The sequence below is a fragment of the Drosophila eugracilis genome, unplaced genomic scaffold (assembly GCF_018153835.1).
Source record: "Drosophila eugracilis isolate 14026-0451.02 unplaced genomic scaffold, ASM1815383v1 contig_415, whole genome shotgun sequence".
Taxonomy (NCBI): domain Eukaryota; kingdom Metazoa; phylum Arthropoda; class Insecta; order Diptera; family Drosophilidae; genus Drosophila; species Drosophila eugracilis.
In genome coordinates, this window is record NW_024573278.1 from 748,215 (window position 1) to 775,549 (window position 27,335).

General features: G+C 43.2%; 6 protein-coding genes and 4 non-coding genes across 12 annotated transcripts in view; 9 read left to right on the forward strand and 1 right to left on the reverse strand.

The window, feature by feature from the left end:
* Positions 1 to 111: 111 nt before the first annotated feature.
* LOC108111478 (zinc transporter ZIP1) lies at positions 112 to 4,456 on the forward strand. Its single transcript, XM_017220952.2, has 2 exons — positions 112 to 3,237; positions 4,107 to 4,456. The coding sequence occupies exons 1-2, from the start codon at positions 2,007 to 2,009 to the stop codon at positions 4,364 to 4,366; spliced, it is 1,491 nt and encodes a 496-aa protein (XP_017076441.2). The 5' UTR covers positions 112 to 2,006; the 3' UTR covers positions 4,367 to 4,456.
* Positions 4,457 to 6,419: 1,963 nt separating this feature from the next.
* LOC108111514 (extracellular sulfatase SULF-1 homolog) overlaps positions 6,420 to 27,335 on the reverse strand; it is a 29,369-nt gene continuing 8,453 nt past the window's right edge. For all 3 annotated transcript variants that reach the window (XM_017221032.2, XM_017221031.2, XM_017221030.2), the window contains exons 3-10: positions 9,971 to 10,855; positions 9,586 to 9,912; positions 8,860 to 9,529; positions 7,940 to 8,796; positions 7,570 to 7,880; positions 7,314 to 7,511; positions 7,146 to 7,248; positions 6,420 to 7,087 (exon numbers count right to left, since the gene is read on the reverse strand). In XM_017221032.2, coding sequence (XP_017076521.2) covers positions 6,976 to 7,087; positions 7,146 to 7,248; positions 7,314 to 7,511; positions 7,570 to 7,880; positions 7,940 to 8,796; positions 8,860 to 9,529; positions 9,586 to 9,912; positions 9,971 to 10,737 — 3,345 coding nt within the window. In that variant the 5' untranslated portion in view covers positions 10,738 to 10,855 and the 3' untranslated portion in view covers positions 6,420 to 6,975. The remainder of the gene's footprint in view (positions 7,088 to 7,145; positions 7,249 to 7,313; positions 7,512 to 7,569; positions 7,881 to 7,939; positions 8,797 to 8,859; positions 9,530 to 9,585; positions 9,913 to 9,970; positions 10,856 to 27,335) is intronic.
* Positions 17,484 to 17,556, forward strand: Trnaf-gaa. Its single transcript has one exon. It is a non-coding gene; the product is annotated as a tRNA-Phe (tRNA).
* On the forward strand, positions 17,814 to 17,886 carry Trnav-aac. Its single transcript has one exon. It is a non-coding gene; the product is annotated as a tRNA-Val (tRNA).
* Positions 17,971 to 18,043, forward strand: Trnaf-gaa. The gene has a single exon. It is a non-coding gene; the product is annotated as a tRNA-Phe (tRNA).
* Positions 18,151 to 18,223, forward strand: Trnav-aac. Its single transcript has one exon. It is a non-coding gene; the product is annotated as a tRNA-Val (tRNA).
* On the forward strand, positions 18,343 to 19,474 carry LOC108111517. The gene has a single exon (XM_017221035.2). The coding sequence runs from the start codon at positions 18,382 to 18,384 to the stop codon at positions 18,580 to 18,582; it is 201 nt and encodes a 66-aa protein (XP_017076524.2). The 5' UTR covers positions 18,343 to 18,381; the 3' UTR covers positions 18,583 to 19,474.
* Positions 19,894 to 21,708, forward strand: LOC108111518 (low-affinity glucose transporter HXT3). Its single transcript, XM_017221036.2, is given in 4 exon segments — positions 19,894 to 20,160; positions 20,218 to 20,390; positions 20,482 to 21,487; positions 21,490 to 21,708. Coding segments are annotated over 4 exon segments (1,470 nt in total). The 5' UTR covers positions 19,894 to 19,994; the 3' UTR covers positions 21,615 to 21,708.
* Positions 22,060 to 23,785, forward strand: LOC108111516 (sugar transporter ERD6-like 4). The gene is given in 5 exon segments (XM_017221034.2): positions 22,060 to 22,243; positions 22,309 to 22,484; positions 22,538 to 22,756; positions 22,812 to 23,195; positions 23,197 to 23,785. Coding segments are annotated over 5 exon segments (1,491 nt in total). The 3' UTR covers positions 23,725 to 23,785.
* Positions 24,324 to 26,408, forward strand: LOC108111515 (putative polyol transporter 1). The gene is made up of 3 exons (XM_017221033.2): positions 24,324 to 24,599; positions 24,973 to 25,145; positions 25,208 to 26,408. Exons 1-3 carry the CDS (start codon positions 24,398 to 24,400, stop codon positions 26,339 to 26,341), a joined length of 1,509 nt encoding a protein of 502 aa, XP_017076522.1. The 5' UTR covers positions 24,324 to 24,397; the 3' UTR covers positions 26,342 to 26,408.

Here is a 27,335-nt window from a genome sequence, read left to right on the forward strand (position 1 = left end):
ATCGAAATAGGCAGCGAGCGGCGATTATGGGGTACTCAGAAATATTTTCCAACAGGAGTGTTGTAGGCATTAAAATATCGTTTGCGAACGCGAATAAAATAAAATAATATATAATATGAGACAACAGAAAATATTGTGTAAAAAATGATTTATTATTAATGTATAAGTATAACTGCAACAACAAATGATAACTTAAAACGATGTAAGCAAACCAAGGAGAAAAACAACCAACAAAAAAAACGAACAAAAAATATGAAAATAACAAAAAAAAAAAACAAGAAAAATTGAAACCAAAATAAATGAAAAATTATTGAAAAATAAACTGTTTTTAGTTTTTTTGCAAACTCTTAGGAAAGATACTTAAGCTTAGTTAGCTTAAATATTTATTGCTAATCGAATTATGATAAATGAATAGGCTTTTGCAGAAAAAACAAAAGAATTAGTCCAATTAAGTTGTCGCTGATTATACTAATTAATAGATCATGTTCCTCTAACAGTTACCTCACGACCCATCCACGCTCCCATCGGGCTTTACTTACTCACTTCACGTCACGAGTCAAGTGTAAGGCGTCTTGTTTTATTGCCAATAACTTTTGTTTTTGAGGAAGATTACGCTTGCAGTTAAAACCGTTATAGGGAAGAAGCACGACTGATTTTAAATGGCTAATTGTTTGTTTAATTTGTTTAAAAAACTAAAAGATTTCATAAAGAAAGTTAACATTTTACTAAGAATTATTTAGTGGATTTATATGCAAAACGTTTCATTAGGTTTTTCTATCTTGATTACTTTTCACACACTCAACTAAATTTGAGATTCCATCTGAAAGCTTTAGTTTGTGTAAGCTGCCCTTATTAACTTGTCTACCCTAAATAATTCATCTTTATTTCATTACATTGTTCAATAATATTCCTTTTATCATATATTCCAAGTTTTTGATTCGCCAATGAATTTAAAATGTATTTCTTATTAAATTGGAGTATTTATCTGCTAATTTTCGCTATATCATAAAGTTTTTGCAACCATGAAAAAGGCTTAACCCAAAAACCGTTAGAAATGTGCATTACATCTTAGCTGGGACACAAACCCCCCACCGAGAGCTTTTGCTTCCGGCCACCTTAATAGCGACAAAGTAAAAGTCGCGATCCTACATCTTGGCTAAGGTCAGGCACCTTTTTAATGCTGGCCAAAGTGAGCGGATGCAATTACTCAATTGCTCTGGCCTTTGTGCATTGTCTGAATATTAGTGCATATGTATAAAGAGATCTTTGTGTACAGAGATGTGTGTGCATTATGCTGAGCCCAAGACAATTAGCGCTATTGCCAAATGAAACAGCGGCAGCACTCAGGTTAACGCTCGCGAGCGGGAGAGCGAGCTTTAAGAGCGGTTTCTGTTTCTTACCTGCTTAACCTGCTGCTCACGTCCGGTCTTCGCTAGTGGGAGAATGGGAAAAGAGCGATTGGAGCATTCAGGCAGCGAGCCCGCGAAAGATATTCAAGCGAACTACCAAATCCCCACTCCGTCAGTCTGCGAGGTCGCCTCAAGCGTTCAACACCTGTGCGCAGCTAATATAAAAATCAAATACTATCCAACCCAATCGAATCGAATCCAGCCCAACCAGTACTACCAATTAGCAGGCTCTTAACTGAATCAAAGTTAAAGAAAAGCAGCTGAACAAAAAAAAAAAAGAAAAAGAAAAAAGTGAAAAGTCAAAAGCGGTATGCAAGTTCAGAACCCAGCCCATCCAGATGAGCCCAACCCACAACCCACTCGATTGAGATTCCAGGCGCAGCACATGCTGCTGGAACAACAGTTTTAGCCAAGAAGAGAGTTGTGTTTCTTTTCGGCCACAAGTGGTCGGTCAGTCAGTGAGAGAAGAGGAGAGGAGAGGTGATAAGAGGAGAGCTGAGTGTTTGTGTGGACTGTTTTAGCTCGTTCGAGAGATCTGTGGAAACCCACAAACACATCAAATCAAAACAAAACAAACAAAAGGCGGCAGCGAACAACATGAATCAAACGCAAGTGAATAATTTTCTCAAATGCTTCCTGCAAATCGATGAGCCCGCTAGCCGTTGGACATCACGTCACGAGGGGGAGGAGCACGATGATCACGACCACGATGATGATGATGATGACGAGGAGGATGCAAGTGGCGTGCTAGTCGCCAAGGTCACAGCCATGGTGGTGTTATTCTGCGCCAGCGCCATTTGCGGCTCCATTCCCTTCCTGCTGAACCGTTGCTACCGCTGGACAGAGAACCAGACCAATGCTCGTTCTGCGATTGTGGTCAAGTGTCTGCTGTACTTCGGAGGCGGTGTTCTGCTGGCAACCACATTTCTGCATCTACTGCCAGAAGTTCAGGAAGTCGTCGAGGAACTGCAGGAGTGTGGCATTATTGGGGAGCTCACCTTCCCACTGGCTGAACTTCTCATGTGCTGTGGATTCTTCCTAATGTACTTTATCGAAGAGGCTATGCACACGTATGTCCACCATCACCAGAAGGATGAGGCAGGGGCGGCCTTCGAGAGGGGGCACAGCATCCGAAACAGCCACCTTATGAAACCCACCGACGGCACCACAGCACCCTCTGCCCCGCCACCGCCTTCGAATGGCACCAGTGAACTCGGAACTCTTTCAGTCCAGAATCTCCTGCAGAGTGATCTGGAGCAGCAAAAGTTCGCCTCCAAGCCACAGAATCAGGCAAATGGACATGGTCACAGTCATGGACATGGACATAGTCATGGCCATGGACATAGCCACCTACCTGTGATCCCAGAAGATGCCACCCCCGGGGACATGCTGACTTCTTCTCTACGAGGGCTTTTCATTGTTTCCGCCCTGTCCCTGCACGAACTCTTCGAGGGAATGGCCATTGGCTTGGAGAGCTCCGCCAGCTCAGTGTGGTTCATGTTCGGCGCCGTTTCTGCCCACAAACTGGTTTTGGCCTTCTGTGTGGGTGTCGAGCTGATTGTGGCCCGCACTCGGATGACTCTGGCCGTTCTCTATGTACTGACCTTCGCTGTGGTTAGTCCTCTGGGCATTGGCATCGGAATCCTGATTAACCATGGCCAGGAGACAACCGGACCGAGTCTGGTTTCAGCCATCTTACAAGGATTCGCTTGCGGCACACTCATTTATGTGGTTTTCTTTGAGATCCTCTCCAAGAATCGATCCGGTCTGCGGGCCTATTTGGCCCTCTTCGTTGGCTTCCTTGTGATGTTCGGACTGCAGCAATTGAGTGAGTATTAATTTTGTTTTGAATATTCATATTAGAAAATCTTTATTTAGCCATAAATTTTCACCACAATTATAGGCAGAATTAGCATTCGTGGAAGATTAGCGTCAGTTGGGATTAAAAGCTAAGCCGGTTTCTCGAAGTACTTAAATCCGTTTTCCATTTACATATTTTTTCAAATTGTAGAAAATTTTTCTTTGGAAGTAAATTTAATCCTTTTGTGCATTTTTTGATAAATTAGTTGCCAGGCTTAAGAGTAATTAGTACGAACGTCACCCAGCTTTTCGGATAAGACTCATTCTTCAACCGGAATCGATTCGGGTGAATTGGGAACAGGTTCTATATAGCCGATCCACTGGATCCACTGCGTGGTTGGCCTTGTAACAGACCTTGCTGCTGTTAATTTTGCATACCAACATATTCGACGGCAGCTTGTCTGTCTGTGTACCTAGCAAACAGGTGAAATAAAAATCCCGTCCCTGTCATGAAATCATCTTGCAAAAATCTGGGGGTTGCCCATGCGAAAAAGCACCGTGAAAACCACATTCAAATTCGTACAGATGAGCACGGTAAATACATTTAGGGGAAACAAAAAAGCGTTTACGCCACAAGTATGTGATTAACCGAAAGTCGGATGAGTTAATATATGGGCTAGATAAGGGCGGGAATAAGCCCTCATAAATCAATGCTTAGATCGAGTTGATTGAAATGGGTTTTCAGTGCTAACAACTTCCCAAACAGCCATTACGAAAAAAACTGTGTAAATCATCATGAGGAAATAGGGTCTACACGATAACGATGGCATACTTTAGATCAGAGATTGTTCTGCCCCAAATGCACATTAATTGATTATAATTTCATATTTCTTGCAGCTTCCAGTGGGGGACATGGTCATAGTCATAGTCACAGCAGCTGCTCGTCGTCTGGACACACACACGATCATCAAGAGACTGAGACTGAGACCAGGTTGGGCTCGGGCCCCGCCCACGATCATGAGCACGACCACGATCACCCACCACACCACAACCATGCCGAGGAGCTGGCTACGGTTCACAACTATGAGCAACAGCTCCAGCTTCTGCGGCAGGTGACCCAAAAACTGCTAGAAGCACACCCCAAGAAGGACGCCTAGATTTTAAACTGCCCAGCAGTATTTTGATCTAATTATTATATATATATACCTATTTATGTAGAAATAAACTGTAAAAATAGTGAAAGTAAAAACTAGTTATTTATCTTAAACCAGTTGGTGATTAATTGTTTACTTTTTGATTTTGCTGGAGGTGTCCCAGTGGCTGAAACCTAAAGAGGATTTTTCTGTTTTTCACATCACTTTATTTGGATTTAACTATAAACCGTATTTGCTTCGGGAATATGATTTTTTTAAGATATTGATTGGATTGTTATCAGTATTTAATAGTCTTCTATTTTGCCAGTAATTCTGTGCTAATAAGTCAGCAATGACTTCACATGTCTATTAAATGGCATAATTAATATACAACATAACGAATTTATTAATTAGAGTGGAGACCGCTATTCGTTTTAATACCTCAGATTTAAGAAATTCATTAACAAATTTCAGTTTTATAATTTTCCACTGAAGTAAAAGCAAAAAAATTAACTAAAGCTTAATTATATTTTATATAGAGTGTCAATTAATGTAATTTAATTAATTAAAAGAATTCCAGGTCAAGCTTATCAAACGTGTTGCAGATAAAATTTCAGAAATTTCAGACCGCTTGAATTCTAAAGTTTGATTGCTTTTGCGATCTCTTGTTTTTTTTAGAATTCCCGCCATAAAGCTGAATACGTGCCTGGGCATAAAGTTCCCCATATGAGATTGCAGGCAGGCCCCGTTTGGTTTGCAATATTGTCGACATTGTGAAATTTCAGCACGATATCTCTCAACATCACTTGGCGAATCGTAAAGTGGGGTAGACTGGACTTATGGCCTAGGCCTTGTTACCAGGTCTGTGTTCATCATGTGATCGTAGTGTTTTCGTCCAATAGGCCACAATAAAAACAAATTCCAGCTGATAACTTCATTGCTTGCGTAAATTTTTAACACGATACCTCCACAAAATGCGCCAACCGGTTTCGAGCTGGTCCTGCTGCTCTTTCTCACCAGAGGGCCGCTATCTCTCTGTTTTTTTTTTTACTTTTTTTTTGATAACTGAGATAAGCGCATGTTCTCCGTTGGAGCCAAACTGGCAACCAGCCCAACACCTGGCACCCCCACCGAACTCCAATATACCCCAATATTGCAGCGGAAATTAGCGCGTCAAGAGTCAAGTGTGAATTTGCCAGAGTGGTAAATAAACCTGACAGTCGATGAAAAAATCTCAGTGGCTTAATTAGCGCCATCGAGTTATCTTATTTACATCTTAACTGTTGCCGAGATCCCGATGATGCTGATACTAAAAAACACCCCGCCCCTCTCTCTTGACATGCCATCACTTTTGGCTTTTCTACGGAACTCACCTTATCGGGAGGCCGCCACGCTCTCTTCGCTATCTTCTCTTTCCGTCTGTTGATGCTATCAAGACAATCTAAACGGAGTGCACACACCTTAAAGTGTTGCAAAATCGCGTGGCTAAAGGCTTAACAGCAAACGGAACAGGTAATCTTTAATATTCTTGCCTGATAGGCATATTATCATTTGAACTCGAGCTCTTGAACCAAATATACTAGAGGAGTGCTTGCAATAAATCATAAACAATTGTGGTATGCGATAGCCTAAACAAAAGATGTGGACAAAAAATATAACTTGTATATTTTGATTGGGGTAGTAATAGCCCGTAGTGATTAAACAGAATTTCCGATTTTGTATTTTTAGATTATAAGAATTAAGACCCTTCTAATTGTTGTTACTAACTTGACTATGAAAAAGTGAAAGTTCATTTTATTGCCACTACAAATTAAGATTGGCAATCGAAACAATATTACTTTTATAAAATTCATATTGAAAACTTCTACTAATTTTTACATGTAAAAAAATAATAATCATCTGCCTAAAAGTATGCTATGCTGACATTATTTGCCCTTTATATATCTAGACACCCTTTAAAATAGATGCAGGCATATTAGTGATAAATGTTTATTATTCGCAATTTTATTTAAAATTTTTATTGTTTTTAATAATTAAATTTGTTTGTATTGATTTGTAGTTAATTTAATGACATTAATAACGTGGCAGATACAATATATTTGTTCGTTTTCTTAAGCGGGGCTGCTACATAACGTCTTTGGGAATTCTCGGGTGGGGTACTTAACAATTAAAACGTATCTAGTTCGGCATAAATATGTTTTTTTAGTTCTCTAATACAGATTAACATTGTTACTTTAGCATTGGCCAATAAATACAATTTCATTTGGATTTGCTAGAATTAATAAAACTCTTTTCTACGTATAGTAAACTAATTTAACTTTTAACCAATTTGCTAAATAATTTATTTAGTTTACGTAGAATTTCGGTAGTAAATTTATGTACAAATTAGGTGGCCTAAGAGCTAATACAAACGTTTAGCTCTAACTATAAATATTGCAAGCGAAATGTAGCAAGGACTGGACTACACACAGTTTGATTAAACGAATCTAAACATAAGTAGATAGATTAAAAACACAGTCTTATTTATGTATGAAAGAATCCAAATGGGCAAACCAAAAGAGCAGGAGCAGGCAAGCAAGGTACAAAAGGTACGCATAGGATATGTGTGGTGGTCATTCGATCCAGCTCGATACTTAAGCCGCGGCTGGGGTCACAGAATGCACAGGCAAGAATCTGGGGGTCTGCTGAAGAGGCTGCTGCTTCCAGGGACGCCGCTTTGTGTGCGCCTGCTGCGTGCCAGTCAATCTGAAAGAGGTAATTAGTTAGACCCTTGATTCTATTAACTCAAAATAAAACCTCGCACCTGTTATATTTAGATAGCTTTCGCCTCTTCATCGGAGGCATGCCGTCTATGTCCAGTCGTGAGCCCACAAACGCCAAGTTGCCCTCTGATGCCGCGAGGGGAGCTGCAACAATTGACCAAACAGGAAATTACTAATCATAAATCAACATTACAAGTTAAGAGTCTTACTGTGTTTTCGTTTGTTGTTGCGGTGCACTTGATTGATGGGTAGTAGCGGAACATTGGCTCCACTCTCCAGGTGGGACTGATGTCGCCGGATGCTGCAGCTGCGTCCTCGACAGCCCTTCAACTGATGTAGGGCATCGTGCATGTGTGATCTCTCACCAGGCGTTAGACCTGCCGCGCGATTTGTCGTTTCGAAGGGATCTAAAAAGAGAAGTAAAAGATTTGTATTTCAAATTATTTATTAACATTTTACACTTACCAATGGTCAGATTATAGAAGGTAATCAGGCCAGTGGTAAACTCGCAGTATAAATAGTTGTGAGTGCTGTTGATGGTCCTTAGGCAGGAGTAGGTATTATTGTTGGCGTTCATGCAGAAGCAAAAAGGACTGTCGTTCCACAAGGGGGCAGTGCGCCAATGCTGATTGTCATGGGAAAAGCAGTTCATCTTCTCGGACAGGCACTCCTTCTCCAGGCGGGCCTTCTTGATCCGCTTACGCTCCTTCTTACGCTGACGTTCCTCTTTCAGCTTCCTACGCGCCTCTCTGGCCATTTCCTTGGAGTCAGCATGGCTGGAAAGGATGACACTGGTTAGATGTATTCTTAATCATTTTAAAATAATTTAACTTACCTCTCGCCTACATCAGGTTCACAATAGCATTCGGCACGCGGGGCAAAGCGATGCGTCTGCGGTTGTTCGATGGAATCGAAGGTATTACCACTTCCATATCCTCGGAAAACTTCCTTCTGGCCAATGTTGCTGGTTTTTGGCGTGCTGCTAGGATCGGTGAAGTAGCTCATGTTGAACTCTGGTCCAGCTCCATTGTCCAGTACAGTGTTCTCATTTCGCCGACGGTTATCGTTCCTTCGACCAGCGGCCAGCTTGTTGCTCTCCCTCAGCTGTTTCTTCATCTCCTTCAGCTTGCCAATCTTATCCTTCAAAAGTTTGATCAGCATATCGATTTGGGTTCGGGAAGTACGCCAAGTCTTCTCATCGTCATAAATAACATTTGAGCAGTTCACTTTGCCCGTGGATGCATCCACAAAACAGCGATGACCGCCAGACTTGTGATACTTTTCGCCCATTTCAAAGGGATTACTACTAGAGTTGGAACCGTGTAGTTCGTGCTCATTGAACTTCATCTCTAAGATCTCCAAAGTGGTCTGTATTTGCTGGATGACTTGAGCAATCGTCTCATTGCTACTTCCAGCCAAATCTCGCTTGCTTCGATGTGTGTGGTCAACTAGTTGATCGACAACCTGGTGGAGATCCAGCAGTTCCTCCATTTCATCAGGTAACTCTGTGTGGAACACCTCTCGCTTGTTGCGCCGCCGTCCATGGCCTTGATGAGTGCGCTTGTTAACGCGATGCAATCCGGCGGAAGGGGCTCGGATTTTTGTGTAGACGACTCCGTCTGGGGTGAAGCAGGCGCAGTTGCGTTGATACTGCTTCCGGGGCATTGCAGCCAACTGATGTTCCAACTGGAGCTAAAATAAAATAAAAACATTCTCAGACTGTTTATTAACTACCTAACTATCCTCACTACTTACATGGAACTTGCACTTGTGCTTGCGCCAACGTCCTTCCTCATTGACGCACTTCCATTTCTGTCCAGGAAGACAGTTCTTGAGCAGGGCTGGGTCAGAGCACTCGGAGTTAAGGCGCATCATCTTCGTAATGTAGGGAGCCAAAGGAAGATCGTTGTCTTGGTGAAAATCTTGATCGACCATCTCCTCATCGCCCTCCTCAACGGCAGCATCCTCGAGATCATCCTCTTCCAAAGCAGCTGCCGAACTGTCCATGGCACCATCACCATCTCCATCATCCTCTTCGTTGTCTGTATCCACTTCCTCCTCTGCATCCTCATGTTGCTGCATAGTTGAACTCATTAATGTGGCGGCAGTGCTGCTGCTGCTCGAAATGGTGGTGGTACTCTCCTCTTCTCCATCAAGGAAATCCTCAAGCAACGTACTGTTAACCAGCTTCATGTTTCGTCGCTCGATTCGGAGACGAGCTCGTGACTCGGCTATCTGGTCAGCAGTCTCCCTTCTGCCAGAACTCTCAATAAGGAAGCTATCTGGCCAGTTGTCTCGCACAGCGCGGTTCCTGCTCAACAGCAGGGGCAGTATGCTGCGTCCATCCATTTGCTGCGGCGTTGGTACGCCACCCATGTCCAGGAAAGTGGGTGCTAGATCCACATTCAACACAATTTCATTGACTCTGTGGGGAAAATATTTATTAAAGTCAAGGATTATTTACTTACTCAAGTCACTCACACTTTGGAGGCCTGAATCCCTGGACCTCGAATGAGGAATGGCACTCGCACATCGAACTCAAAGGGAAAACTCTTTCCCTTGATCAAGCCAAACTGACCCAAATGATAGCCGTGGTCCGAGGTGTACACTATGTACGTATTATCCAGCTCTCCCAGTTCCTTCAGCTCGTTGTAAACTCTCTCTACAGCCACGTCGACACTTTGGAGGGTCTGTAGGCGCTTCGTCATCAGCAGATTGGTAAAACGCTTGTGGACAGGCTGCATGGGTTCGGTGACGCGCAGGATCCACTGCTTGTCCGGATTTGGGGCATGATCGTATGAAGGAGTGCTAAAGATACAAATGAAAAGTTGAACAGTATTTAAAAATAGATATTGTATTCACTTACTGATGGGTTGTCACATTGAAGAACAGATGACTGTACTGTGGAGCCGAATCCTCTGGACCGTGCGGTGCCGGAAAACTCATGGTAAGTAGGACAGGCTTCCTTTGGTTCTGCTGCTTAGAGGAGCGCAGAAATGCTATGGAGTCATTGGCTATCAGATCGGGATAGTAATCCTTGGCGTAGTCGAAGCCATGCTTAATCTTCTGTCCATTTAGGTTGATACTGTAGTTGTAATACTTGGAGTTCATGATCAGTCCACCCCACTCCCGCCAGCCAGGTGGGATGTAGGAGCCATTGTACTTGTTCAGATACTTTCCGAAATAACCAGTGCGGTAGCCGGCATTTGAGAGATACGTGGCATAGGAGCGCGTCTCGTGAGTAGCCTGCCACTGGGGACTGGAGCAGTTGTCGTTGTTTGTGAACACCATATGGTTGTGGACATACATCCCGGTGAGCAACGAGGATCTCGCCGGACAGCACATGGGTGTGGTGGTGTAGGCATGCCTGAACTCAGCACCGCCATCTCTAAGGATTCGCAATGTGCGCGGCATGAAGTTCAGGGAGCCCAGTTCCGCATCCTGGTCATCAGTCAAAATGAGAATTATATTTGGTCGCCGCTCACGGGCCGAATTCGAGTCCCGGGAGAATCTCTTTGCCGAACGGCTACGTTTGTGGGAATGCGAACCATGCTCCTTGCTAAGAACATGAAGCACAAAGAGGAGGAGTATAAGACCACCAATGGCCAGACGTAAGCTAGAGTGCTGCATCATATTTTTGGTTAAGGGGAAAAGCTTCAAAGCTTTTGGTTCTGGGCGCTATCCTAGCGCCACAGCAGTCGCGCTCAGAACGCCACCAAATCGACCAGAAACAACTTCATGGTTTTGTGACCTGTAAAAATAAGATTAAGGATTACTTTTAGCCTCTTTGCAGCATTAAAGGTTTGGTATTTGCTTAGCCATAGAGTAGAAATAATTTAGCTTTTCACAGAGTTGTTCTTCTTCCCGTTTGAAGCCAACTCAACCATCTTTTTGGACCTGATTTTTTGGCTGCCTGTTTTGCAGCTGCTTTTTATGCTCTGCAGCTGCTTTGCCTGCCTCAAAATTTCATGCACCAGTTGACCTCGACGGTGCCTCGACTCAAGTGCCCTTGCCACCAAATATTTGCCAAGATTGTTTGGCCAAGAGAGCGGTGGCGAAGAAGCGACAAATCAGTGCGATGCACATTTTGTCCACTTATCAGCAAATGTCGGCTACTGTCAGGCTCTAGCCACCACCCACCCACCTATCTACCGCCGCTGCTTTCCGGTGAAGTGTATTTGCGTCCTTGCTGAAATTTATGTGCCACTTGCCGTTAAGTGAAAACTGCATTCGCAGTACCTTTTCCCTTATCCTGTGCCGAATCCACGTAAATTTTCTTGTGCGGTTTATGCCCGTTTGGCATTGAGCTGCCAACCCAAAATCCAAGCCACCACCCACTTGGCCTGCACATCCCGACGAGAAGGAAGTTGGTGGGGAAATAAAGTGGTTTACTGGGGCCGTTTAAGTGTGTGATTTATGTGGTCGCAGTGCCGCTGTTTGTTGCATTGTAATTGCCACCCAGGTTACTGGGCTTCCACAGTACTATGGCCAGTTCTTCAAGACTCGAATGCCGTGGAAGTTCCAGTAAGTCAAGACCTTCTGCATTCGGCAAAGCACTTAACGCCTTGAATCGACCTTGATGTGTGCTAAGCGGTTCGGCAACAAAAGAAAAATGATCGCTCTTTAAGCGAATCTTAGCTTTCGAGGCTAAGCTTTAAGATCTCTGAGAAATGAAACCGCTCTCTGCGCTTCTCAAAACATTAAGTTAAGGTCTTAGCTCTCTCTGTGCTACTCAAAAGAGTAAAGTTCATTAGTGCCCTCTGCTCTTCTCAGCATAACTTTAATATATTTTAATAAATCACTTCGTTTTGTATGCTTTTTTATCCTCAATTTGCTGGCAAGTCCCAGGCAGCCCTGCCCAGTCTGAAATATTTCATTTTAAGCTCAGTCCCAACTTAACTGTTGCACAACCGCAATAACTTCCTGCAAAAAGTTTTTGGGAGTGGAGTTTGAATTTGACATGCCCAGACAAAAACCGAACTGTAGTTAAATATGCAACACAAATAAGACCAAAACAAGAACGAAAAAGAAAAACCTGGCAGAAACGAGACGTTGCAGGTTGCACCACAAATAGCTGATAGATGGAGATGCCCAACATCCGGCGGTGGGATGGATGCATGGATGGCTAGAAGCCAACTCAATGAGCCACTTGAAGGCGGCACAATAGAGAAAAGACTCCCACTCTTTTAGACTTTCCAATTGCAAATGCCATATTTTGCCAGGCATTTTATTTATTTATGCTCAATTATGCTGCGTTCTTTCCCATTTCCCATTCAAATCGCAATCGAAATGTAGCAGAATCGCTCTTGCAATTGCAGGGCCAACTTGAGCAGGAAAACGAACTGAAGTGCATCCATTGTGAAAGCAGCTGGAAACCCTCATCCACTTGACTGACGAAACTTCCTTGTTTCTCCAAGGCTGTTTTCGGATGGTTTGATGGCTGGGCCAACTACAGGCCCCAATCCCAAAGCAAAGCAAAGATGGGAACAAGTTTGGGTCAGGCATGACCCAACACAGCCCCGGCCCTAAAAAAGGAAACATGTTTCTTGGCAAACAAACCCAGGCGAAAGAGCCTGAATCTGGCTCTTTTTGTGCGGCATCTTCCTGTCGCCTGCTGACAGACGTCACGCATGCTCAGATGGCATCGGGATGGGGTTTGTGGCAAGAGGCAGGGACAGAGGAAGACAGCAGACTTGGAGCGGGCGGCCACTTCGGTCTGGACCACAGTGAACGTGTTCCCGACTTGGCAACACCAACAAACTTGTCTCACCAAACTCAGCCTTCACCCGAAGGAGCCAAGAGATTGGCGGCTTGCAGGGAGGATGAAAGCCAACACGATTTCCTGATTCATTCATGAATTTCATGACTTTGGTCTTGTGTCCTTCTTCTTTACTCCCCGATTCTTCGGATTCTCCCACTTCACCAACTCTCCCTGGTTCGATGCCAGGCAATTCCATCTTCTGCAGACTCAAATCGTGCCTGTTGCTAGGTGATCATAAAGTTTTATTACCCACATTTTACATTTTTTTTTCGAAAGGTTACATCGTTTTCGCTTTTCGGTATTATAAGTCTGCCTTTTGTTGGAGCAAGTTAGTATAAGGTTTCAAAATAATTCTTGGTTTATAATGAAATTAAGATCAATCTGAATCAGTCTCATTCATCACAAAAGTAAAAAAGCACAAAATGATGAAGTGATTTGTAAGCTGATCCCCAATCTGCATAATCTATGTCAGATTTCTAAAGCTGTCTTGACTCGGCAAGTCGAGTGCAATGAAAACTAATTAATTTCGAAGTCTCGCTAAGACGTGACAATCCAATTGCATATCAAATAGTGTGAAGTTTCTTATCTGGCGGACAAAATGATTACACAGTCGACATGGGACAGAAGTCAAGCAGAAAAACCAGAGTCCGGCAGGAAAGGGTAGACCATCAGATAAGACGGGAAAGTATTCAATTAAAAGTATATATATCTCAGCCAGCAAAGAGTCAGAGTCCATTCGAGAGTGTGGATACAGTAGTCGCAGGCTCCTGGGACTTATGAATATGCAAAAAGATACTGATGTTGACTAATCTGACGGCCAGGCACAAATTATAAATTCCGCGTTATCAGCGCTGCAATGCCCAGTTCCTGACTTCGGTTTGGACTAGCGATTCATTAGCCGGCATGTCAGCGACTCAAGTGGGCCAAAGATGGGGAGCAGGGCAGGCAGCAGTCAGCAGGGAGCAGGGAGTCCGGGTCTGCAAATGTGGAGCAGTAACTGCGTAGGCTGAACCCCTGCCAAGTCCAACTTTGCGCTTAATTATGCAATTAACAAGGCAGCCAGGCGGCTAGGGATTGGGTCTGACATGTGACCAGTTGATGCCTTTTTCCGAGTCAATTTAACGCTTAACTAACTATTTAAAAGCTAACTCATGCTCGTCTGCGGCGATTGCTGCACGTTGGAGCATGGGGCATGCAACTCCCACTCATCACTGAAGAGTGCAGCGTCTTCGTTACTTGCGGCTGGCGGCTTTTCCAGTTCGATTTATGCATATTTAATGGGGACCCCAAAAACCTAAACCGAAACGCCTACAGTATTTTGCAGAACCAAACTCGAGATGGAGAGAACATGTGGCAAGTGTCACTTTGCGGGAGGGGCAGGGCCGTGGCTGGGGTCGACCTGTGGTAAGCCAATTTGCGTTTTTGGCTTAGTCAACTCAGAAAACCCCAACATGTTGTGACAGTTTTGTAATGGACTTGAAATATTTAAGCCCGCTCCGGCTTGACACTTCAGAATATGTTTACGGGAAGGCGATTATGAGAGATGCATTAAGGGGAATCACCGTGAAAAGTCGTAGAGTTTATTATTCAGGAAGCTTAAAGTGCTCTCTAAATCTATTTGACGAATTTATAACACGCTTCTTGCCTTGCTAACTCAGCATTTCAGGCGGAAAATTATGAAATACTCACACACTTGAAGGCATTAAGAAGAAACATTGTCTATATTGAATATAAAAAAGTCGGCAAAGGAAGGCGAGATAATGTGCGAAAAAAAAGAGCACAATGTGAATGACTTTGAGGCACGTTCCGAATTCGGTCAGACTGACGACAAGTGTTAGTCGAGGAAGCCGAAAATAAAAAATAAACAATATATATATATATACGAAAAGATCCCAGCGGATCGGAGTGGGTTAGGAACGATTTGTTAATGGAAATAAAAAACCAAAATATCGTGAGTGAGTGCTTGTAGCGGAACATATTTAAATCGTGTTCCGCCGTCGCAATAATAAATTTCAATGGCAACAAATTGTTTCTCAAATGGTTGCAAATAAATCTTGTGGTTTTTGTTCTTTTTTTTTGGCGTGTCTGTTTGTCATTTTGTCAGAATTATAACAGGGAGAGTGAGCAGCCAAGTGTCGAGATTCACGTTTAGCTCGATTAATGGTTCATTCCCAAGAGAGAGGGCAACGCCCTGGGAGGGGCTCTGGCTTTAAAGGTTTCAATTGACTTTATAGCCGTGCCGCGCCGCATTACCAAATGAATATTTATTCCTTTTTAATAAAGTAGCAACCAAATTTGTTTTTTATTCAAGCAAATGTCTGCATGTCAGTTATTTTGTAATGGAATCTCTGGCAATTTGTTTTATACACATTTGAGTAATTTATTTTGCAGCTGGTACCAAACAGCAACAGCCACAAAAACTATGAAAGAAAAACTCGTAAAAACAAGAATTTATGCAATTAACTCAATTACAAGTTATGGTCAGAAGGCCCGAGCCACTCGGCATTAGCAATTCGAATTGCTAGCAAAAGGTTAAAAGCAATTGAACAGGCCGAGTTATGGCTAACGTTATTAGGAACCTCTAGTGTTTTGCAAAAATATCCTACAATTGCTCTATTAAAGCTGTCATACAACGTCCTGCCCTCCCCCACCCATCATAAATAATTTCGCTGGCTAACCGGACTAAAACAACTCCTGTTGTTGTGGCATAAACAAATCAAATCAAATTGTGACCCACTTAGCCATTTTCCACTGCAGCACACACTGCCAGCGAAAAGTCAACTAACGGCAGCAAAAAGTGTCCTCAACTTCGCTCGACAAAATTTGTAGCCATTTAGGCTTTTGCGAAGGAAAATCGTTGCCTGACATTTGCATATAACAGATAGCTTTCGAGGGTGTACTTGTTTTTCCAGCAATGTGCTTGAATTTTCTTGGAAATCGATTTCAGCTACTTTGCTAAAAAGACAATTACACTTTGCTTTTCTTATCGCCAAAAAGCTTCTTATGTGTTTATAGAACCAAGATACCCAAAAACTATTCTGTCTTGGAAATTAGAATTTTAGCAAATTAAACAAACAATAAAAGCTTCGCCTCTCCCCCTCGCTTTTGCCTTAATCTTCCCAGTTCTGATTGCCATCAAGGTCTGGTCCCAAAACCGAGTCGCGCCGAAAATAGAAATTCTAGCGAAAATGTTAAACATTCTCTTGACATATCAGAAGAATGTTCTGTTGTCGTCACCACTGCTCGCGATTCGAAATCTCGCAAATAGTTGCCGCAGAAAGGCCTCCAGGCCATCAGTCAATTCTAAGCTGATGACACACAAAACGGCGAATAATTAAAACAATAATAATAATAACAACAATGCGGGGGAAACGAAAAGAAAAACAAATTCCAGATCACCTTGGACCAAATGGACAGTGGTCAAAAATATATACAAAATATGAGGGCTGTGGGCAGGCGATAAATCATAAACGACATCTGGGCGGGACGAAGGCGTGGGGCAAGGCTCTGGTCTGGCTCGGATTCGCTTTCAAAGAATCGGCTTTCAAGAATGTGAATCATTAAAAAAAAAGGCCAGGATAGAAGCGAACGTACGATGATGAAGACGACGGCTGACTCAGTGGACTTCAACTTTGGGGCTCAGCTTTCAGCGCCGGGCGTCAAACGGAAGCCGCATTAGTTGCACACTCTCGAAGGCTCAAGCTGGAAGGTGCTCTACCTTAATATATATATATATATATATATACATGATCAGGTTGTATGCTTTCAGAGACACGAGCATGCTGGGAAGTGGATTTCGATTTCGACGGAATTTATCAGGTTGCAGAAGAAAAAGACAACGGAGAACGCAAAGGGGGGACAGTTTCATTATTCAAAACCACAAAATATTCCACCTTTTCCAGAAAAATCATATCAAATCCAAATCACAAGCGATGTAATAATAAATAAGTCAAAAATTCTTTCTCACCAATTTTCTATTTACAAGAAGAAATGAAATTTATGTATACCAAGCTGGATAGCCGTTGTAGTTTATTGCCTTCCCACATTGCAATGAAAATTTCTTTAAAGTTCAAAGATCGCTATATTATTTCTGAAATTTTGCCAAATTCATAAACGTAAATTAATGTAACCTTGCCATATGTCATATACGCCTCGTTGCCATCGTTGCAGTATAAAATTGCATTATTATACTTGCTTGGTTTCTGTAAAACCAAACGTCATAAAAATTGAAATTCAAAAAGATATTAAGGCAATTATTACACTCGCGTCCTGACCAAATAAAATTGTTGCTCTTTCGGCTCACCTATAAAAAGAAATTTCCGCTTTTCAAAACCGGCAGCTGCAATAAGTCTTCGTGAAATTGATGGCGACTTATAAGACATGCAAGTGTCAACATACATTTTTGCAACTGTCAGAAATCGTGACAGGCTAAAAAGTGCAAAATGAAATCTACAGATTTATTTTCGCCTCCTTATAAATGCGATTTGGAAATAGAGCACCTATTTACACTCTACTGAGAAGCTAATGGATGTTATGTTTTGAAAGAGCAGATATATATAGTATATATAGACGGAAAGCTCACGTAATCAAACGTAATTTAGGCGCAAGGAATTCAGCGGCCGAAATAGCTCAGTTGGGAGAGCGTTAGACTGAAGATCTAAAGGTCCCCGGTTCAATCCCGGGTTTCGGCAATGAACTTTTTTTTGACCATCAATATTTTTTTTGGCATGGCATGTGTAATAGTTAAAATATTCTTAAATTCATGTTAATAAATTAACTCAAGAAATAACATTTGGATTAATACAACTTTATAGGAAATTACTTTTCGACTTATATAACATACATTTTTTTAATTGAGTTTGAAATGTATTTTTGTTATCCTTTTCCTGATAATAATTCAACAAATTTGACAATTAAAATCGAAAACTTTTATGGCGCCCCAACATGTGTTTCCGTGGTGTAGTGGTTATCACATCCGCCTAACACGCGGAAGGCCCCCGGTTCAATCCCGGGCGGAAACAGGAATGGAATTTTTTTTTGGTAGATATTTATATTTTTAAATGACAATGCATTTTAAGAAAGTCTTTAAAACCCGCTCAATCACAGCCGAAATAGCTCAGTTGGGAGAGCGTTAGACTGAAGATCTAAAGGTCCCCGGTTCAATCCCGGGTTTCGGCACTTAAATTTTTGGACAATCAGAGTTTCTTATTTAATACCGATTTTTAACAATTGACATTTCCTCATTATCCTTGAAGAAGGAAACATTCGAATCTGCACCAACATATGTTTCCGTGGTGTAGTGGTTATCACATCCGCCTAACACGCGGAAGGCCCCCGGTTCAATCCCGGGCGGAAACATGAATGGCAATTTTTTTTGTTTAAAAAAGTTGAATTTGTTTACCTTTTGAAAGAAAAAGGAACTAGAAACTTGAGCTTCATGTCAGATTTTCGGTAAAATTGTTCTATTTAAACAAAAATATGAAAATTGTCGTGGCTACCTCTCCCTAATCAGCGGTATGCCCACTCCTTCGTCCTGGCCACGCACCTACCTCAACTGGAAGCGGGTGCTGCTGCTCTCGCTGAACTGCATCTACTTTATGCTGTTGGTGAAGTTCAGCCAAAAGACCCTGGAGATGGCGGCCAACAGTCGGCTGGTCGAAAGGCAGAGGCGAAATATACAAGAGGAATTGCCAAGAAGAGGTGAAGCACTCACTTGATGGCCACATGACGATTCCTATATGTCCCATTTGCTGGAGCGGAGAAGCCGATGAATAAACGACAGTTGGCGAATGTCTGTGCGCTGTCTTAATACGTTTTTATTAGCCAAGAGATTCGCGTCGGGCTGTCGGCCAGAGTAATTAGACTCCATTAGTGGGCTGGCAGACGTCGCAGCGTTTCTTCCGAAGGCAGTACTACAGAAATTTATGCAAAGTGCTTACGAGCCATGTGCCACTCCAGATCTATCTCCATCTACAGCTATACCCATTCCCGTATCCGTAGCCACATGTTGGCGCTCATAATTTTTACGCCATTAGACAACTTTGTGCATAAACTCATTAAAATGTACTTGAATCCCTCGAAACGAAATGGAGATGGCACTGCTGAAGCTGCTGGATCTGGAGCTGTGATGGCGTCGCGTTTGGCTAATTTGTCGAGCAGCGTCAAATGACAAGGAACAGGCAACAGTCTGATTCCCCGCCTGCCTTCTACTACTACTCTACTTCCCCTTCAGAATTCATAGACATGTGGCGCGATTTGACAGTTTGAGGCGCAACAAGATGGATTGACTCGCAAAGAGATGCTGGGTTAGCCGGCATGAAGTGGAGTGTGTTTGGTGTGGATGGAAATGGCAATGTCAGTGCAGACATTACGCAATTTGAGACAACTCAAGCAAACACTCGAGTGTGGTGGCCTGCCTCTGGGATGATTATGATTACGATTATGGTCCCGATGAGTTTGTCGCTGTCTTGCTCTCTTGAATATTCCTGCCAAACATAATGAAGACGCTAGACAGGCGCTGGGGTCGTCACGCACCGTTCGGCTGCAATCCAGCCAGGTCTTGGATAGTTTGGAAAGTGTGTGGCCCAGAAGAGTCTGAGCGGGAACTAAAATGTAACCCTAATTAGGAATTAAAAAAGAAACATTGCCTATGAATATATCTTATTAATCTTTTAATTTTTTTTGTGAAAGCTCAAAAAACATGGGTCAATATGTGCCCTAAAAACATTCAAAAGGGATTCCGCAAACGGGAAACTTTTATTAAGTAAAAATAAAAGAAGCTTTTCAGTCAATCTGTTATCAGGTGTTAAAAATTTAAAAGCAAAACAAAATCAAATTTTATATGAAAACTATTTTTAGATAACTCCACCTTGTTTTTCCCTCGAAAAAGCCCCCAATTGTGACTGATCATGAATCACAGTCAAGGCCAAGCGGCCAATTGAATCGAATCGGGTGAAATCGGTGAAGACACTTGTATCTATAAACTGATTACAATATCATTTACTTATCAGCTAGATATCAGTATCGCAAAATTCGGACCATTCTTTGTCCGATTTAAACACGATTGAAGACAAATAGTGGGCCCCAGTAACGAACGAGCTACCGAACGAAACCCATCGACTTCCCAAGAATGAGTGGAATGCAATCCACTGCTGTGGGTGCAAGTCCCTTTCCACCCAAGGATACCATCATCATTGCGACTGCACCACCGCCGGAACCACCAAAGCCATCTGTTACCTTTAATAACCGAGGATACTTTGCCAAATTCAATAGACAAAATAATGTATCTTGTGCAGGTGAGCAATTGGAAATACTTCCTAGTAAAATGCCTATATTCACGATCTACATTTTAGTTGTCTGTTTAATGGTCTATGGCGGAATGGATATGGCCGCCAGTTTGGGTTGGAACGAGACCTTCAACATCCTCTTGTTTACGGAGTACTCGTACTGTTGGTTTATAGGGGTAGTCATTGGAGCGCTGGCCGCTACTCTCACCTTGAATTTCCTGCCCAAGCAGGTCTATTATGTGAGTAGGGAATTCATTAAAAAGTTTTTTGTAAATACTATAAAACTTAAAATTTAATAAATCATTTGTTGTATCACCGGTTTTTTTTTAGGTCTTTGGAGCTCTGATGCAACTTACTGGCTCCATTATTTTCACTGCTGTGCCTGCAGATTACTCTGCCTGCCTTGCAGCCCGCTATGTGGCAGGATTGGGTATTGGCCTTATTACGGTTCCCTTCCTCATTCACAACGCTGAGGTAGCAGGTAACAACGGTCGAGGGATAAACGGTGCGTTTGAGCAGTTCGGCCTGGCCATGGGAATCTTCATCGAAGTGGTGTACACCACTGAGTGGGCTTCCATAGTTGAAGCCACACCCAACGAGATTCACGGAATTGTAGGGATTATATTCTCCCTGTTCGGCCTGGCATTGACTGCCCTGTCGATAGAATCGCCAATCTTTTATCTACGTCGGAACCAGCAGAGTTTGGCACGCCAGAGCCAGGAGAAACTTCTTAGTCATGCCCCCGCTGGTGTTAATGCAGCTCTTGAGGAGGCTAAGATCTACGTGGCGGAGAGCGAAAACCGGACCATGGGTGAGGAGCTGGTGGCCTCGGCGATGCCCTTTCTGAAGATGCTATTCTTCCGGTGCTTCGTTGCATTTACCTTCTCCCTACCGCTAACCATGTCGATCATATCGAGCACCGCAATAGCGCAGGAATCTCTTAGTGCTTGGCCAATGTACGTGTTTGCTAGTCTCCGCTTGTTTGGAACCCTGGTGGCGCTATTCCTCCCAGACACAGTGGGTCGCAAGGCGGTGTCACTGGTGGGCCTGCTCGTATTGGCCGGACTAATGCTGGGCCTAGCCGGTATTTATTCCAATGTGGAGAATACATTAGACTGGTACTACATGACCCAGGCTTGCAATATCGGGATGGCAATCCAGGCATTCGCCGGACTCTTCATCTGCAGTACACCGGTATATATGGGTGAGGCTTTCCCCATGCGGGTCAAGTCGTTCCTGGTCGGTGTAATTGTCATAATGGAGCAGATCATCCATGTCATAGTCATAGCCTGCGTAAGCTCTGCTCAAGGCCAGAATATATATTTCCAGTATTTCCTCTCGTGGGCATTATCATGATGGTGGGCGTGATCTTCTTTGCAGTTTCCATGCCAGAAACAAAGAAAATGACGTTGCGAGAAGCTGGCCATCGATTCCAGAAGTGGTACGATATAAGGATCTACTAGGCGTTAGGATCCACACTCATTATATAATATTATTTGTTTAAATTTTTGTTTGTTGATATTGATATAGGTTAATAAAACTAGTTTTGTAAACAGATCTTTAAAGGCGATACTCTTCTAGTGGTAATCATAAAAATACAAAACAATTTTGATTATGAAAAACTTTTTAAAAAGGTGTTCTAAATAATAATAGTTATTTTTGGTACTGGTAAGAGAAAAGAAATGTGTCAGCTAAAAAGTCACTATTTTTTATCATCCTCATTGATGGCTTACTTTCTCTGTCGGTAAGACTTAATAGTGGGCTGAGTCTTTATCTAAAAGCTTACAGAACATTGTAATGATCCCCAAGTAACACCCCAATTGCTTTTTAGAGCCCTTGTAGTTCATTCCTGTCCATCAAGTTGCGCGGATCGCAGACAAGTATTTCCACGGAAAGAACTGAAGGAATATGACAGTTACATATGTTACGGCTGGGCCGGAAGAACCGAATCCTTTTACTACCGAGGACTTCGAAGGGGGATATATCCCTAAACCACCTCCACCGCAGCCACCTACACAAACGGTGAATTTAACGATAAATAATCAAGGATCCTTACGGCAAATCAACAAGCAACTCAATGTAGGCTGTGCAGGTGCGTATGGAAAATAAAGTCCGCTCAATTGGAGGAAGTTACTCATAGTAATCCTAACTTGGCAGTGTTTTTCTTGTATGTCTACGGCGGAATGGACTTGGCTCACAGTTCCGGTTGGAATCAGACCCTCAACACCACTACTGCCACACAGAGTTTCAAATGCAGTTGGTTCATTGGAGTTTTGGCTGGAGCTGCAGTGGCCTCCATGGCCATGACCTTCCTCCCAAAGTTACCCTTCTACGTGCGTGAAAAGTAAACCAACTAGAAACCTAGGATTTATTGATTTTCCTGCAGGTCCTTGGAGGTCTTATGCAGCTTACTGGATCTATTATTTTCACTTGTGCCCCCTTTGATTACGGATGCCTTATGGCCGCTCGCTATGTAGCCGGTGCTGGGATTGGACTGATCACCGTTCCGTTTCTCATCCATAGCGCCGAAGTGGCGTCGGACAATTATCGCGGTGCTAGCGGATCAATGGAGCAGTGCGGGCTCGCTTTAGGCATTGCCATTCAGGTTACTACTGAAAGGAAATGAGAAATTTGTTTTAATCTGATCTGAAATCCCACAGGTCATCTATGACACTCAATGGGTGGATGACAAGGAGGCATCTGTCAACGAGGTTCACGGGATCATAGGAATTGTGTTTTCCATACTTGGCCTGGGAATGACAGCGCTCTCGATTGAGTCACCGATCTTCCACTTGCGGCGTAACCAGAAGGAGAAGGCCCGCGAATGCCATGATAAGCTTTTAGGAAGTTTCAACAACTCAGTGGATCAGACGTTCGAGGAGGCCAATCTCTACGTGACGGAGAGCCAGAATAGAACGTTTTTCCAGGAGCTTTGGATCTCTGTGGTGCCCTTTGTAAAAGTACTGCTCTTCCGCGGCTTCGTTGCCTTCTCATTTTCCATGCCCCTGTCCGAATCCCTTATTAAGAGCACTCTCCTGACCGAGGGGATATATTTCCTGCTGGCCAGTGACCCTTTGGGGATTGGTCCGATTGCTTGGAGCACTAGTGGCCCAAAGTTTTCTGGACAAGATCGGACGCAAGCTCATATCGCTCGTGGGTCTGCTCTGCATGGCTATCCTGATGATTTGCATGGCTGCCTCCTATGCAAATCCAACGAATGTGCTCCTTACCTACTACATGAACCAGGTATGGAAACTAGGAGTGGCTTTCCAGGCTGTCGCAGGACTCTTCGTTTGCAGCTCTTCGGTGTATATGGGCGAGGCATTCCCCATGAAGGTGAAGCCTCTTCTTGTGGGATACATTGTGGGATTTGAACAGACGGTCCATATCATTGATATTGTTGGCTATAACCGGGGTGCCGAGACTTTCTTCTATCATTACTATTTGTCTGTGGGAATCATTCTGTTTGTTGGCGTTATTATCTTCGGGATCGTGATTCCAGAAACAAAGAAAATTACTCTGAGAGAGGCTAGAAAGCGATTCAATAGATTGCACAACATAAGGCTTTTCTAGTATTTTTACAAAATGCAAATAAGTTGAAAAATCTATACCAAAATAAAGCTGATTTGCTGCCCCAAAATCAAGACTATCTAACTATTGGAAATTCAAAAGAGGAAATATGGAATAAAGCAAATTTATTCATGTTTCGATTAGTTAAGGTTTATCTTATCCTGTAAAATATATCTTTGACATTTGTTAATCAATTAAATTATTTGGGATTGATAACATTTTTCCAATAAATCTCAGCGCGTCATCCGCTGTTGCGAAGGCCTCTTGACCTTTTGGGGTATACCCCCAAAAACGATGGCTCATACTGGCTGAACTTTGTGCCCCCTAAACGATCCATTTAGCCAAGTTAGCTAGGATACCACAAAGAGGTGACTAACAACATTGAACTTAGGGCCCTTGAATGTTTCAGTGACATTATCACAACTTATCGAGGCTTACTTAAAATGAATCACGGCATGCGACAGGCCTACCGAAAAGCGGAGTACGCGAGTATCTGCCAGCTGATAAAATATATCAATTACCAGATATCTTTTTTCGCTGATAGCTACTACTTACGCGGAAATATTTTATAAAAGCTCGCCCAGTCTTCCAGTGACCACCAAAACGAACGAATCGATCCAGCTCCTTGCAAGGCAAAAGCCATTTAAATCGCTTTCCGGTTATATAAAGCAGGAATATGACGACCACCTATGTCACCGGCGGTCCAGTGCCCGTCCAGCAAACGACGTACATTACCACAGGCCCACAGCCCATACAGACCACTTATATCACCAATGGGCGGCAACCACCACCGCCACCTCCACCAACCACGGTTGTGATCACCACCGAATCTAACAGACGCTGGGCAACTCCATCTCAAACACAATCCGGCACAGCAGGTAAACTCAATGGGGCTGAAAAATCTGTTAAAATATTCGATTTGTAGAGAACAATGAACTTAATCCTCAAAAGCCAAGAAGCTTTAGCAGTTGATAAGGCTATATGTGGAGTTCCTGAAGGTTTCTTTTCAATGGGCAAGTTTTCTAACTCAAACAAAAAGGCAAACGAATCACTCGTATCTTTATTCTCTCGAAGTTAGTTTGCTTGGAGATTTGGAAACTATTTTCTTTTGAGGGAAATTTAAAATTCTTAATATTAAAGCGTAATTAATGATAACGTGTTAATTAAACTCACTTTATAAACTCAAGATCTGATATTTTTATGACCTACAATTTTCTTTAACAATAACCATTCAAATGTTCTTATCAACAGCAACCCTTCTTTTTGTGTACGCTGGTATGGACATGGCTCAAGGCCTCGGCTGGAACTTGACCAGCGTTTTCGCCAACACTCTGGAGTTGCAGTACAGTTGGTTTATTGGAGTGATCATAGGAACTGTGGTGGCCGCCATCACAACAGGTTTTCTGCCCAAAGTAGTCTTCTATGTGAGTAGAAAATAGAAGTCTTAAGAAGTTTTCCTATAACTAATATCATTGATTCTTTACAGGGTCTTGGCGGTGTGATGAACCTAATAGACGCAATCATCTTTGTGAGTGCTCCATATCAGTACGAATCCATACTGGCTGCCCGGTATGTGGGTGGAGTGGGCATAGGACTGATCACCGTGCCATTCCTCATCCACAGTGCTGAGATAGCTTCCAGTTCTAATCGAGGAACCTGCAGCGCCCTGGAGCAATATGGCTTGGCTTTGGGAGTTGCTATTCAAGTGATCTACGATTCCCAGTGGACGCAGTATTTGGGCATGTCCAGTAACCGGGTACATGGCATCTTCGGAATCGTCTTCACCGCCATAGCATTGGGCAGTGTGGCTATAACAATAGATTCACCGATCTTCTATATCCGCCAGAATCAGGAGCAAAGAGCACGAAACAGTGTGAAGCAGCTAATGGGTGCCTTTTGGTCCCGAGAGGCGGGAGATCAGGCCTACGACGAAGCCAAGCTGTACGTTGTGGAGGGCAGCAGCCAGGGAGTCGGAGAGCAGCTGGGGGAATCCATGATGCCCTTCCTGAAACTGCTCTTTTTCCGCTGCTTCGTGGCCTTCACCTTCTCTGTGCCGCTCTCCGATTCAATGGTGGAGACTACGATTTTTGAGGAGGGCTCTACGTACTCCTGGCCCACGATCATATACGCCATTCTCCGCCTGATCGGAGCCCTGATTACCTTCGGCATCCTCGACACCGTTGGCCGGAAGTTTGTTTCACTCCTTGGACTCATGTGCATGGCAGGATTGATGCTGGGCATGGCTGGAGTCTACGGGGACTACGCCCACATCACGAACCCCTACTTTATGTGGCAAGTCTGTCGCCTGGGTATGGCATTCCAGTTCTTTGCCGGACTCTACGTATGCAGCACATCCTGCTATCTGGGTGAGGCCTTTCCAATGAGAGTGAAGCCCTTCCTGATTGGCCTGATCGTGTGCCTGGAGCAGGTGATTCACATCATTGTGATTGTCAAATTCGAACCTACAGCTGAGTCCTTCTACACGTACTTCGTGGCCGTGGGTATAATCATGGTCATAGGCCTGGTGGCCTTTGCAGTTCTAATGCCGGAGACCCGAGGATTGAGTCTAAGGAAGGCGGGCGAACGCTTCCGACGAGTTCACGATGTCATGGCCTACTAGATGGGCTTCTATTTAATTTTTGTATTTTGTGATCTAATAAAATGTTTCGCCCTCAAATAGATGAAAATAACTGATGTACTTGAAACTCAAAATTGGGTAATAATCAAACCTTTATAAGGGATTCCCCAAACCCCAAATCTCACAAAGTATTAATCGAATTTACTTGGCTGCGAGTTAACTTCCGCGTGTTAATAAAAATGCAGTCGGCAGCTGCTTCGCAATTCTTCTCTGACTTTTATGCGTATTTATGTCTTCTCAAATTTTTAATGCGGTTAAATCTCCCCTCGGTGAGCCACTGGAGACTATTTTTATATGCCCTGCGGCTAGCAGAGTTTATTTAGAACTTTATTATGGGCTAATTTATGTCTCCGCTAGCCCTGCCCAGTCCTAATCCCCATATGTGTTCCATTTTTGACACTTTGATGGCGCTTTTGTGGTGTTCACGCGGATGCCGAGCATGTTTGTTTAACTTCTAGCCGACGGTTTATGCGTTTTTAATGCACTTCGATGGATAAAATTTGTTTCATGCCCAATTAAACATTCTGCCGAATAAAGCAGCTGTGTTTTAGATTCTTGCAATGAGTCTATGTGAGCAATGTAGTTGACTAGACGATCATTTTGATGACTAAATCATTTGAGGAGTCAACAATTTGATTAAAAAGCTGAGGCCCGCCTGAAGTGTGGCAACCTAGCATTCCCTGGAAACGAAAGTCAGGCACTTACAGGCACAGCCGCAGCAGCAGCCACAACAGCCCATCAAGACAACAATACGGCGAATTATATGAATTACAATTCAAATGATCTTACAAGTGACACATCGACAACAGGGATGCCGAGCTGTAGGAGGAAAGAGCCGAGACTGGCCCATTACAGCGCACAAAAATGCGCATAAAAATTGCATTAAAATGCCATCCAAGACTGGGGCCTAATGAAGGAATGGCAATAAAGGACAATTGCCAGCAGCAACAGCAGCAGTATGTTCACCGATTGCTGG